Source organism: Sceloporus undulatus, chromosome 2 (assembly GCF_019175285.1).
Source record: "Sceloporus undulatus isolate JIND9_A2432 ecotype Alabama chromosome 2, SceUnd_v1.1, whole genome shotgun sequence".
NCBI classification, from domain to species: domain Eukaryota; kingdom Metazoa; phylum Chordata; class Lepidosauria; order Squamata; family Phrynosomatidae; genus Sceloporus; species Sceloporus undulatus.
In genome coordinates this window covers 9,513,737-9,527,535 of record NC_056523.1, presented here as the reverse complement: position 1 = coordinate 9,527,535, position 13,799 = coordinate 9,513,737, and the positions used below count along the sequence as shown (strand labels likewise).

Genomic DNA, 13,799 nt, shown 5'->3' with positions numbered 1-13,799 from the left:
CTCTGAGGGTTTAACCCTAAGAGGACCAAGGGCTAGCCTTGAAATCTCCAGTCACAGAGCTCTGCCTCCTAGAGAGGTGGAGGAGAGGAAGGAGGAGAAAAGGAAAGAAAGAAAGAAAAGAAACTGGGAAAGAGAAAAGGGGGTGGGTGAGTGTCCATAATAGTGAGGGTCTCTTTCCTGTACTTTCTCTTGGGAAGTAAAAGATCAAAGCAAAGGGGATCTGGCTGGGAAGAGAAGATACAGGTTGGAGAAGGAGCTGGAGGCTCAAGGTAGAAAAGTGCAACGCATGTGTGTGTGTGCATAGAGAGAGAGAGAGAGAGAGAAATCCCCACCAACTTTTCTAATATACTATATATATATGGCAATCCCCACCCCCATTTCTTTTATATATATATATATATAAAATTGCAATCCTCACCTCCTTTTCTTATATAAATATATATATAATTGCAATCCCCCTTTTGTAATATATATATTATATATTGCAATCTCCACCCTCCTTACAATATATAGTATATAAAATGCAATCTCCACTCCTCTCTAATATATATATATATATATATATATATTGCAATCCCCATCCCCTTTTCTAATATATATATATTGCAATTCTCACTCCTTTTTCTAATGTGTGTGTGTGTGTGTGTGTATTATAAAGAGATGGGGATTGTAGAAATCAACGTTGTTAGTCCTTGCTGGATGGTAATAGTGTCTCCCCTTTTCTCCCCTACACTTCATCCTTTCAGGTTTTTAGAGCTGGGTTAAGTGCTGTGGCTCCATCTTAGCGAATCCTGGGATGTGTAGTTTTACAAGGTCTCATTTTGTTTGGCCAAGCAGGGAATCAAACCCTGTTCTCCAGAGTCACAGTCCACATAAACCACTATCCCACACTGACAATATGTTTTCTCTCATATAAAAGAAAATGACCCTTTTAATGTCTTAATCCTAAACTCTTACTTGTGTTTTATTTCTTCCACAGACAGATGTGCCTTTCAACAAAGACGTTGGTTTCTTCATGTACCACATTTTTCCAAATGCAGTTGCTAAGAAAATTAGGATTGCTCTTTTGCTGCAAAACATAATTCAGGGCTAACAGTTGCTGCCTGGGCATTGTTCCTCTCTTTGTTCAAGGGGACAAAACCTTCTAAAAGTGTCCCCAGGAGAGAAAATAGCCACCAAACAGAAAGATACATCTATCCCAGTTCAGGAGGTCCAGCTTAACCCAAAGGAGGTGATGATGAAGACAGTTATCAAAATGGAAGAACAAGAAGAAGCCCGGTTCCAGTTGGTGGAAGAAATGGAGAGGGATAGAGATGCTCCTTGCCTTGTCCAAGATGGGACCATCAGGGAGTATCTAAAATGGCCAGCTAAAGAAGAGGCAGACAACGGTTTGTCAGAGCAATGGGAAGCCCAGTGGCAGGAGTTCCTCAGGACACTACAGTCTTCTTGCTCTGGTTGCGGAAACTCAACCTTGCTCTCCCCGAACGTCATACCACATGGCGAGGTTTCCATTTCCCTTGGCAAGGATGCTGGTCAGCAACTAGACAAATGTCAACGGACTCAGGCTTCTTCGGTAATCGATGGGACAAGTCACGAGGATGGTGACAAGGAGAGCGGAAGAGACGGGGCCAACACCAAGGAGAAAGAGGTTGTGAAGGAGGAAGAAAGATGGAGTGCAGATGCTCAGCGCCAACGCTTCCGGCAGTTCTGCTACCAGGAGGCTGAAGGTCCCCGGGAGGCCTTTTGCCGCCTTTGGGAACTTTGCCACCAATGGCTGAAGCCACAGAGGAACACGAAAGAACAGATCCTTGATCTCCTGATCTTGGAGCATTTCCTGAGCATCCTGCCCGTGGAAATGCAGAGCTGGGTGAAAGGAAACCATCCCAAGAGCTGCTCCCAGGCGGTAGCCTTGGCGGAGGAATTCCTTCAGAGGCAGCGGACAGCCAAGAGGCAAGCCCGAATGGTAAGGGTTTGAGCGTTGGACCATGGAATTATTCAGATGGTGAAAATAATCCTGGTAGAAGGTGTTTCCTGCTAGACACAAATGGCAAGTCGCACATTATCAGTTTCAGAAGAAGGCAAAGGCAAACCTGTTCTGAACAAATCTGGCCAAGAAAACCCTATGACAGGTTCACCTTAGGGTTGCCATAAGTCAGAAACAACTCGAAGGCACACAGTGCAAACAACAATGGGTGCACAGAGGTCAGACAAATTACTTTCTTGAGCATTAGCTCCCCAAATCCTTCAGTCGGGACACAACCATATGCCAGCAAGGGGATTCTGGGAGTTGTTGTGGAAAGGGAAACTTTCCCCAAGGCTATAGGTGTGTTTCTTATATTTACTGGCTCTATACCCCACCTTTCTCCCTGAGAATGGCATTCAAAGCATCCAACAATGTTAATAAAATACAATGAGAACAATTCAAACACAACACAGATTAAAAATTCAGCTAAACTGCATCCATAAAAGAAGGATCATGTACCTGGTTAATAGCGCCTTCCGTGACAACTTAGGTAACATTTATACGCAACTATAACTTGACCTCATGTATAAATTGGGGACAGGTTTTGGGATCAAAATTATGGATTTTGATATGAGCCATGAATAAATTGATGGTAAAACATAGGGGCATGTAACAAAGGATCTAAAGGATGAAACAAAGGTGCTCACCCTAAACTTTGTTTGGATGAGAGAGTTGAGGGAGTCATGGCAGATGACACTCTTGCCTTTCACCAGGGGATGGCTCCTTTTTTATATACAAGTTAAAGTACTTACATTGATGCATGGATATGTTGTTCGGGTTTTTTGGGTCAAAGTAACTAAAATTTCTAGACTTATACATGAGTATATGCAGTAAATGTCAAAGACATGCCTGGATAAGAAAGTTTGTGCCAACTGGTGGAGAGTTTCTTAGTCTTGGAAGTACCTAACAAGAAGGCCTTTTGTCACATCTTCAGTAAATATATTTCGGTGGGGTGCCAGGACCAAGAGAAAGCCCTCCCCCAAAGACTGCAACACCTAGACAGGTTCAGATGGCAGGGTGCACTTTTCAGATAGTTTACTGCCAAGTTGTATCAAACTTTATAGGCCTTAAGCAGCAGTCAGGCTGTTGTAATCAATTGCGTGCTCTTTGTTTTCCCCTGTGATAAACCCAGGAGAAGCAGGTTGTTGGAAAATGTGGCATTTCCTTGGCATCAGTATTCAAGGCCATTATTCTGGAGTAATTCCTTCCTGTATTTTTATATGCATTTTCTTACAAATTAAAACACCCTTTCTGCTTTTCCTCCTAAGGTACCAGAGCTGTTCCATGTGGTGGCCATGAACCTCCCTGTTGCTGAGAGGAGTCCCTCTGCAAACAAACAAAACACAGATATGGAGCTCAAGATGGATGGGAAAGGGCATACTGATAACTCACTAGGTAAGAACCCCAGACTTTCTAATCCCTAGCAGTGTTGTGGTAAATTTGGAAGTGCTGGCACTTACCTAAACAGTCCCCATAGGCAACTTCTCAAAGGAGAGTGCCAAATGTCAGTATGTAGAGAGATGTTATAGCACCTTTTAGACTAACTGAAAAAAAGAAATTGATAGCATGAGCCTTCATAGACTTCAGTCTTCTTCCTCAGATGCAGTAGACTGAAGTCTATGAAAGCTCATGCTGCCAATTTTTTTCTTTCAGTTAGTCTCAAAGGTGCGACAAGATCTCTCTATGTATTGATTCTACAGATTAAGACGACTATATCGTTGAATTCTGCCAAAATGTCATTGGCTGTATTGACCTATTCATGCTGATGGAGCACATCCAGCACGTTTGTTGTTCCTGGGGGAAATGCACTTTTCCCTAATGATTTTGGGGTACCTGTGCTGAAAGGGAAGAGGGAGATCTGAGAGAGGTGAGTGGTTATAGCAATAGCATTTACATTTCTATACCACTTCATACTGAATTACGCAGTCTCCAGGCAGTTTACAAGGTGTAAGCCAATTGTCCCCAATAAGCTGAGTACTAATTTTACCGACCTACAAAAGATGCAAGGCTGAGTAAACCTTCAAACATCTCAGGATTGAACTCACAACATTGTGGCTGCAGGACTGGCATTTAACCACTGCGCCACCAGGGATAATCATAGAATCATAGAATCATAGAATCGTAGAGTTGGAAGAGACCACTAGGGCCATCCAGTCCAACCCCCTGCCATGCAGGAAATCCAAATCAAAGCATCCCCGACAGATGGCCATCCAGCCTCTGTTTAGAGACCTCCAAGGAAGGAGACTCCACTACACTCCGAGGGAGTGCATTCCACTGTCGAACAGCCCTTGGCCCTGCTAATAAGAAAGTCCCAGGCGCTAAACTTAGGAGCCATGGCTTCATTACTACACTGCTAACTCACTCCTTCATATCTGTTTGCACATTTTTATCCTACTCTTCCTCCAAGATGTTCAGAGATGCATATGTTTTTCTCCATATCTTCAGGAAAACCCTGCTACATACAAAAAGGTTTCACTCACTAGCCCGGATTTTACTGCTAATCATTAGCTCTAATTAAGCCCTTTCCTTCCAAATAAAAATATAACATATACATCTACCAACTGGTAAAAGACAAGGAAAGAGTCTAGCTATAGCTTTATAGGGTTTGAAAACAGTGCCTTTTTGAATTATAGTTCTCTAAATCTCCAGCTGGTGTAATCTCTCTCTCTCTCACACACACACGCACACACGCTGTATCTTACCAATTTATTTTACACTCTTGTTGTTTGTTAGCCAGGGATGGGAGTCATGAGGCTCTTTAGATGTTGTTGGAATTCAGTGCCAAGCATTCATCCCTGTTGATTCTGTTGGCTAAGGCTGCATCTGTACTGCAGAAATAATGCAGTTTGACACCACTTTAACTGCCATGGCTAAATGCTATGGAATCATAGGATTTATAGTTATACAAAATATTTCGCCTTTTCTGTCAGAGAGCTCTGGTGTCACAACAAACTACAAACCCCAGGATTCCATAGCATGGAGCCAAGGCAATAGCAATGGCAATAGCAAGTACATTTCTATACCGCTTATCGGTGCACTTAAGCACTCCCTAAGCGGTTTACAAAGTGTAAAAGGCAATTAAAGTCATAAAGTGTTAAAATGTAAAAGGCAGTTAAAGCAGTGTCAAACTGCATTATTTCTGCAGTGCAGGTGCAGCCTAAGATTGCTGTGACTTGAAACCCAATAACCTTTGGCAAGCCACATGATTCCCACTTGTGAATTTGGTGTAAAACCAAGTTCACAGCAGCAACAGCAAGATTTGAACTGGAGACCACCGGCTCCCAGCTCAGCGTGAAAAATGTCAGCTTCTTTCCTTTTATTCCAGGAGCGATGGATAAGTGGGAGCTCATACCACCAGAAAGAGCCAGACTCCAGGACACAGTTGTAAATATTGCCAGCCAAGACCATCTAAGTTGTTTGGATGCCAAGCTTGCAGAAAATGTGAAGCAGGGATCCACTCCCAGTCGTGGAGGTAACCTTCCCAAAATCTCAGCCCCGCAAAGAACCCGAAAGGCCAGAAGCAGGAAGACCTGCAACCTGTGCGGGAAAAGCTTCAGCTACAACTCAAACCTCAAGAGGCACTGGAGAACCCACACGGGCGAGAAGCCATACGGATGCTCTTATTGCGGGGAGAGGTTCAACCAGGCCACCAACCGCATCCGACACCAACGAATCCACACAGGAGAGAAGCCATACAAGTGCTCGGACTGCAGCAAAAGCTTCAACCAGAGCCTCCAACTCATTCGCCACCGGAAGACTCACTTCAATTGCGGCTAGTCCCTTCTCTTGCACTCTAGAAACTCACAGCAAAGAAACAGCCCATGAAGGCAAGACTGAATTCCACAAAACAGGCGAGAGAATTCCACAGCAGTGCTGAATCTTTTATCTAATGCAAGGACTTCACTCCTAGAAAGCCTCAGCTTTTCATTTGTAATAATGCTTGTTTCTAATCCACACTGGATACAAGATACTTGTACAGTGTCTGCATTAAACCTTAGAAGCAAATGTTTGGTGGCTGGTTAAGATTCTTCAGAAATCAGGGTATGGCAGAGGTTTGGGACTCTGTGTTTTTCTTTCTTTTTTTACTTTGCCAATAATAGCAGGTAGCAGGTAGATTGCTATACCGCTTATCAGTGCACTTAAGCACTCCCTAAGCGGTTTACAAGGTGTAAGCTAATTGCCCCCAACAATCTGGGTACTCATTTTAGCGACCTCGGAAGGATGCAAGCCTGAGTCGAGCTTGAGCCCTTTTGCTGCTATTGAACTCGTAACCTTGTGATTTTGAGTGAGTGGCTGCAGTACAGGCATGTAACCACTGCACCACCAGGGCTCTATAATTAGCAAATAAGAATATATATACTGTATATAGAATATATATAGATATATATCTATATCACACAATCATAGAGTTGGAAGAGGCCACAAAGGCTATCCAGTCCAACTTTATTCTGCCATGCAAGAAAATACAATCAAAGCACTGACAGATGGTCATCCAGCCTCTGTTTAGTGGCAATGGCCCTATACAGACAGGCCAAAATAAAGCTGCTTCAGGTCACTTTGGAGGTATGGTGTTTCAATGATGCATGCATCCTAAGAGTCTGGAAGCTGCACCAAAGGACTGGAGCATGGCTTTGGTGCAGCTTCTGAACTCTTAGGATGCATGTATCATTTAAATAGCATACTTGCAAAGTGACTCGAAGCAGCTTTATTTTGGCCTGTCTGTATCAGGCCTAAATTTACTTGTCGCTTTCTTCAAGAAGAAAATGAGCAAATAATACATCCGTAGAGGGAGGCTGGTTTATGATAGTCCTGCAGTGTAGTTTTTCACTGTAGGTGAGACAGAGAGAAGAGTCCAGATTATTTTAGTACTCTAATGGGCTCACTTTCAGTAGTATTGCATAGTACTCTATTCATCAATGACCTTTGTGGTAACTACTCTCTTTCCTTCTTCCAGAAACACTTGTTAAGAAAACCATGAATGACGAAGCCCATGGAACGTCCACAAAAAACTTAAAGAAGCCAGCAGAAGAACAAGATGGAGCAGAGAGGGAGCAGAGAAGGAAAAGAGGCCAACAGTTAAAGCAGAGAAGAAAATCCATTGTTTGTTGGAGAGAAGGCTTCAATGACATTTTAATCCAAGAAAAAAACTGCAGAGAGAAAGCAAAGGTTGAAGCACTCCAAACCTGGGGACATGTTTGGCCATAAAACATACATAAATAGATTTAGCAAAATGTCAAATAGTGAGAGACGACAAAACTCCTTAAAGTGTGGATACAGCTTCTGTCAAAGATCACACTTTCCATCATGTCAGAGAATGTATTCAAAGAAGAAATCATATCCACACACAAAAAATCTAAAGTGTTTGAGTAAAGTTAACAGTCATCAGAGATCTTGCACAAAGGAGAAACAATATTGTAATTCAGACCGTAGTCAAAGGTTTTTCGATCATACAAACCTTATTGGTCACAAGGAGAATCATACTAGGGAGGAAAAGTGTAAATCTTTGGAGTGTGCAAAGAGCTTTAGTCGCAGGAGCAAACTCACTCTCCATAAGAGAATGAACAGAGGGGATGAACCACACAAAAGCTACACGGGGGGGGGGAGGATTTAAACGGCTGGAGTATAGAAAGAATAACATTGACCTTAAGTTGCACCAGACAGCTAATGTTTGGAGTGTGAGGAGAGGTTTCGGTTTAGTGTTACCTTTAATCGGCATAGGAGAACCCACATAGGACTAAACAATTCGTAACTATTGGGGCAGGACTGAAGGCCTCATTTTAATAAAACAAACAAACAAACCCATACTTTATATTAAAGAAGATGGAAAGATAATAGATCCTGGAAATTTTCTTACTGTAGCAAGAGGGTATCTTTTCATGTTCACCGGTATCTTTTAATGTTCAGGATCATTAAAATGTTTTTAGTTTGTATGTACATGCGTCTTTAAGTTGTCAGTCGACTTATGGTGACCCCATTAATTTAATGTTTTTTTCTAATCCCACCCTATATTAAAAAAGGGATTGGCTAACTTTGGCCATCTTGATCACACTGTGATGGTGCTTGGCCGCACATCTTTTGGTTTTCATCTGTGAACATGTTGGAGGGCATGCATTCCTCTGGTCTCCAATGATTCCATAGGGAAACGGCTCCCCCCATTTGCATCAAGCTCAATTTACATTACAAGTCTAGGAATGCAACCCTGACTTAAACTGAGACCCCACCAGTACTTGGTATAGTGTGTAAAGTGCATTGGGGAGAAGGTTCATGGAATGCATGTGGCCCTCAAAGGTTCATCCAACACCTCAATTAAAAAATAAAATAAAAATCAGACAATCCGCCTTCCTCAAACCATGCAGAAATTAATCTAAACATAGAAAAGCACATACAAAAACTAGTCTCATCCCCTCATGCCCTAGAACACTCCACTAACCTGTTTTTGTTGCTATCCCTCTGAAAATGTCAACATGAAATGATGCAGTGTCACTCCCGCACCACTATTTTGAGAGGTACTGGACAGGAAAATGGTTGACATTTGGGCTTACTATATGTGGGGCGGTATTGCCTGCTTAGGGTGGTGGTGGTGGTGAATTCACTACCCCTCTCCCCACAGTTGCCCAACCCTGATTTCAGATAAACTGTATGGACTAAACCAGGATGGGAATCATAGTCCTCCTGTTGGACTTCAAATCTCAGCAGTAAAAACCTCTGAAGGGCATGATGCCTACTGCTTATGCTGAATTCTAGGCTAGATCTATCATAGTCAATGGGATTTTAGTTGTGACAGTCAAGTCCCACTAATTCCAAGTAGGGCAAATGCCAGGTTTTGCTCTCCAGATTTTACTGAATGCAACTCCCAGCGTTCTGTGAAATACAATGGTTTGGGCAGAACTCAAAGACATAAGTGTGTTAGTCTGTATCAGGACACAAAAAGCTCTTGTAGCACCTTTGAGATTAACTGAAAGAAGTTGCATAGGATGAAGTAAACATAAGTCTACGAACGCTCATGCCACCAGTGTCTAGGACTGTTATACATGGAGGATTGCACTTCGCTTGCTTTGATGTGATCTTATATCTCTTGTGTGTTTATAATAATTTTAAACACATACACAATCCCACAGGCATTCTTTTTAATGTTCAGGATAATTATCAATATTTTAAAGGTGATATGTATGTGTCTTCAGGTTTTCTGTCGACTTATGGTGATTTCATGTTTGTTTGTTTTTATTTACACCACCCCTATACAGTTGGCCTTCCACATTTGCAGATTTGACTTTTGCAGATTTAATTATTTGCGGTTTTGATTAATATGTTCGCTCTAGGAATCTTGAAGTCCTCCAGTGCAATTCTGCTGGAAATTGACCATAGAGTTGTGCTGGAGAACCTAGACATTCCTAGAGGAACACTTCTCTAGGCATTTGTAGGTCCTTCAGCATGATTTTATGATCAACATCTGGCAGATGTTGACCATGAAGTTACACTGCAGGACCTGCAGATTCCTAGAAAGGTGTTTTTTCAGGTAAAATAAATAGTGGTTTTTTATTTGCATTTTTTCCACATTCACAGGGGTCTTTTACCCCTAACTGCAGAGAATGTGGGGGAACCACTGTATAACAAAAGGCTGAATTAAATACCTCGGAACTAGTTAAACCACATTACAATGGAAAAGAATTTAAAATGGAAAGGAGTGACTTTCAAAGCCACATTCAAAGTTTACATGTAACACTTTCAACAAGTTAGCAGACACAGTTCTTACCTCCACTGTCATCCTCACAAGAATCCTGTGAGGTAGACCATGCTGAGAGACTGACTGGCCCAACCAAAGTCACTCAATCAACTTTGTGACAGTGAATATTGAAAAATGAATCCTCCCTTAAGTCTTAGCCTGAGACTTAGCCCAGGATAGTAGTGGTGGTGGTGGCATCATGTAGCCTTCCAGATATTGCTGGACCCTAACCAACGTAACCAGTGGTAAAGGATAATGGGAATTCTGGTCCAAAAATATCTAGCGGGCCACAGGATCCTTCATCTTGCTGTAACTACAGCACAACAATATCACAATGTCTACATGGCATCAAGAAGCTGGTTTAAGCTCAATATCTCAATACATGAGAGAGCAACGAGATTGGCCCTATTATACAGTACTGTATTTTCAAAACCCAGAGAGGATGAAATGCAGACTTCCGAGAACTTGATATTTTGTGCCTCTCAGGCTGCTTTCACACTGCAAAAGTAATCCAGTTTGACACCACTTTAATTGGCATGGCTCAATGCTATGGAATCCTGGGAACTGTAGTTTGTTGGGACACCATTGTTCTCTGACACAGAAAAGTCAATGTCTTAAAAAAGCTACAATTGCCAGAATCCTATTGCACTGAACTCTGGCATATCAAACGATTATTCCTGCAGTGCAGATGCAGCCACAGTTGTCCTTCCTCACTCAAATCCTTCCCCCTGTGGCCTTCTCCTCTTCCTTAATCCCTCCATGTTTTCCTTAGCCAAGTCTGGCCATGCTGTTAGGCCCAATGAAGCAGCTGCCTCAAGTGGCCAATCAAGAGGGGCGTGGAATCTTGTGCATGTAATGTTACTCAGCCTTTACTCTGTTAGTTAAACTTTGTTCCTACAGCCAGGCTGTTGTTCTGAGGTGCAGTACGGAATCCTGCCCCATTGGCAGCACTGAAATAAGACTGAGCAGCTAATATCGGTTGCCTTTTCTACACAGAATCAGAGGAAGCACCATCTTGTTCTTCGTCTCCAGCAGAAAGTGTGTCTTGCCCTAGCCTCATCCTTGCCATGAAGCCTTTTCCTTCCTTAGGTCTATTATTTTTATTATTTATTTTATTTACTTATATCCTGTCATTCTCCCAATACTGTATAGGGACACAAGGCAGCACATACTAGCAGTGCATTTCTATTCATACTGTTCCTTCATGAGGCTCTTTTCTTAACCTTGTATGCTTTCCCAGGGTCTAACCAGATATCCATCCTGCTTGCTCCACCCATCTCTGACATTAGCATGCCCTCACACAGACAAAGGTGACCACTTTTTAAAACTTTGATGACAGTGTCTTCCTCCACATTCCCAACACGCCACAAGTTTTCTCCCACCCGGATCATGTTAAGTTTCCACAGAAGTTGAAGGAAGGCCGTTCCCCCAATATGAACATTTAAGCAATTTCTTGTCTTTCCGAGTTCCTTCGTGCACCGTAATACAGGAACTACTGTCAAAGTTCCTCATCCGCACAGGCCAATTGTTTCGCTTCTCCCCAGTGTGGCTTCGTTCGTGCTCCGTCCGGTTGTAACTTTGACTGAAGCTCCGCCAGCAGTAGGCACACTTGTAGGGCCGCTCCCCAGTATGGAGTCTCTGGTGGCGGACAAGCTTAGATTTGCTGAGAAATTTCTTCCCACACTCTGAACACTCATAGAGCTTCTCACCGGTGTGTAGCCTCTGGTGCGTATGAAGGCTTCTCTGGTGAATGAAGATCTTCCCGCACTCGCCACACCGGTGAGGTGCCTCTCCTGTATGATGTCTCTCACATTTACGATGGCTAGATCCCAGCTTCGAAACTTTCTCAGATGTGGCAAGAGCCTTTCGTTTCTGCCATAGCGGCTCTTCGCTAGTCAGCTTCTCCTCCACCCTCAATGAAATGGTATTTCCCATTCTTCTCCTTGTGATGTTTCTTTCCTGCCACCTTCTGCAAAAAAGGTCTCCCATTTTATCAGCCTGAAAAATATCCTCCCTTGCTGCTCCTAAAATAATATGGATAGGTTCTGGATGCTCTGAGAGACTTCTGAGTTTCTCTGTCACTCTGGTCTCCCTCTGTGGCCAATGATCTGTCAGCACCAAAAGAAGAAAAATTAAGTTAAAATGCTGCTGCAAACTTAGCAAAAATAAGATTACTAAAAGGAACATGGAAGTGTGTTATCATATTTTTTTAAAATAGTTATTACAAGTTTAATTTCCCATATACAAAATGCTTGGGATCTAGAGGTGTTTTCGATTTTGGATTTTTTAATTTATTTCGAAACATGTGTATTTACATGTATGTACATAATGTGATATCTTGGAGACGGGATCCTCTGGGGTGTCACCCAATACAGTCTGCATTCTTTGCACCCTCTACTAATGCCACTGGGAACTCTAGTCATTTGTTTATATCTATCTCCAGTCTCACAAATGTACATACGATACAATGTGTGTTATAGATCCAAAGGTTTCTGGACTTTGGAGCATTTTAGATTTCAGAATTTCAGATAACTGAGACTGAATCTGTAATGAGATCTGACCCATGATAGAAACTCTTCCCACAAACTCTGAAGTTTTATATTCCCTTACCAGCGTGGAGTGTTTGGTGATTTTGCTCCTTGTAACCTCTTATACAAGGGAGAGGTTCATTGCTTCTCTCTCCTGGAAGAGTTTTCTCTGGACACTCCATCCCACACTGATTCTCTGAGGTGCTTTCTTGGTCTTGAAACTGAGAAGGGTTTTCTTCCGCATTCTGACTGGATGCCTCACATGGTTCCTCTTGCTCTGAAATTTCTGGCCTGTATTTTTCCATCTCACTAGTCTTCATTTGTCCTGTGAAGACAAGGAGAAAAGAGAAAATCCAAAACAGAAACTCACTCCCAGAAAAGCATGCATGCTAAAGGCAGGTAACTTTTTCAATCTCTCAACATATTGTTGCTACCCTCCCCAATTCTTCTACATCATGTAAAAAACTGGGAGCTAATTTTGACACATCAGGACCGCTGGCTTTTGTTGTTTTCCAAACCAGAAGTAACATAGATAATCTTATACAAGTTGAGTCTCCCTTATCTGAACACTGTAAAATTCCAAAATCTAAAATTGTTCAATGATTGGCTGAGATAGTGACACCATTGCTTTCTGATTGTTCAATGTGTACAAACTTTATTTCATGCACAACTTTTTTTAAATGTATAAAATTACCTTCAGGCTATGTGAATAAGGAATATATGAAACATAAATGAATTTTGTTTTTAGATTTGGGTCCATCTCCAAGATTATGTACAAATAATGCAACCAATCCATCTCCAAGATATCTCATAATGTGTGTGTGTGTGTGTGGTGTGTGTGTGGAGTTTCTATATATATATATATTGTAAAATCCAAAACACCTCTTTTCCCAAGTATTTCACATAAGGGAGACTCAACCTGCAGAACAAAAGCCAAAATCCACAAAATGGCAGCACTTTTCTTGGCCAAGCAAAATCACAAAATACATAATGAAAGCTTTAATAGCCAAAAATCTTTAAAATCTTACATGAGATGAAAAGAGATGATTTAGAGTCACAGGCCTACAGTTTGTCCCAAGGTACATCTACACCAGGGGTCGGCAACCCCCGGCCCACGGGCCGGATGCGGCCCGCAGAGGCGGCACGACCGGCCCCAGCCCAGTCCTGCCACCGCCACCTTCTCCTCCACCTCCACCTCCTCCTGGGCCGCACGGCCGCGCTTCCCCCCCCTCCTCCACTGCGCGGAGGAGGAAGAGGAGGGTTGCGCGGCCTGGGGCAGAGGAGGCAAAGCGGGAAGCCCAGCGTGGCCCCGCGCTGCCCTCCCTGCCTCTCCGTGCGGCCCCACGCTGCCCACCTCCTTCTCCTCTGCCTCCTCCGCCCCGCCCCCAAGCCGCATGGCGCATGGAGGAGGGGGGAGGAGAAGAAGGAAGAGGAGAAAGAGGAGAAGGAAGAGGAGGAGGGGGAGGAGAAGAAAGAAAAGGAGGAAGAGGAGAAGGAAGAGGAGGAGGGGGAAGCAGAAGAAGGA

General features: G+C 42.9%; 2 protein-coding genes across 4 annotated transcripts in view; one reads left to right on the top strand and one right to left on the bottom strand.

The window, feature by feature from the left end:
• Nucleotides 1–38: 38 nt before the first annotated feature.
• Nucleotides 39–8,263, top strand: LOC121921973 (zinc finger protein 396-like). 3 transcript variants are annotated; one of them, XM_042450794.1, is made up of 5 exons: nucleotides 39–146; nucleotides 980–1,963; nucleotides 3,292–3,418; nucleotides 5,349–6,064; nucleotides 6,978–8,263. In XM_042450794.1, the coding sequence occupies exons 2-4, from the start codon at nucleotides 1,235–1,237 to the stop codon at nucleotides 5,798–5,800; spliced, it is 1,308 nt and encodes a 435-aa protein (XP_042306728.1). In that variant the 5' UTR covers nucleotides 39–146; nucleotides 980–1,234; the 3' UTR covers nucleotides 5,801–6,064; nucleotides 6,978–8,263. The 3 variants fall into 3 exon arrangements, with proteins under 3 accessions (XP_042306728.1, XP_042306727.1, XP_042306726.1); XM_042450793.1 differs by having other exon boundaries at nucleotides 52–269; nucleotides 5,349–5,850; XM_042450792.1 differs by having other exon boundaries at nucleotides 52–269.
• Nucleotides 8,264–9,487: 1,224 nt separating this feature from the next.
• The window catches only part of LOC121921897 (zinc finger and SCAN domain-containing protein 30-like), a 17,275-nt gene continuing 12,963 nt past the window's right edge, over nucleotides 9,488–13,799 (bottom strand). Inside the window, exons 4-5 of the mRNA XM_042450610.1 lie at nucleotides 12,357–12,599; nucleotides 9,488–11,854 (exon numbers count right to left, since the gene is read on the bottom strand). Of these exons, the coding sequence (XP_042306544.1) occupies nucleotides 11,139–11,854; nucleotides 12,357–12,599 (959 nt within the window). The 3' untranslated portion in view covers nucleotides 9,488–11,138. The remainder of the gene's footprint in view (nucleotides 11,855–12,356; nucleotides 12,600–13,799) is intronic.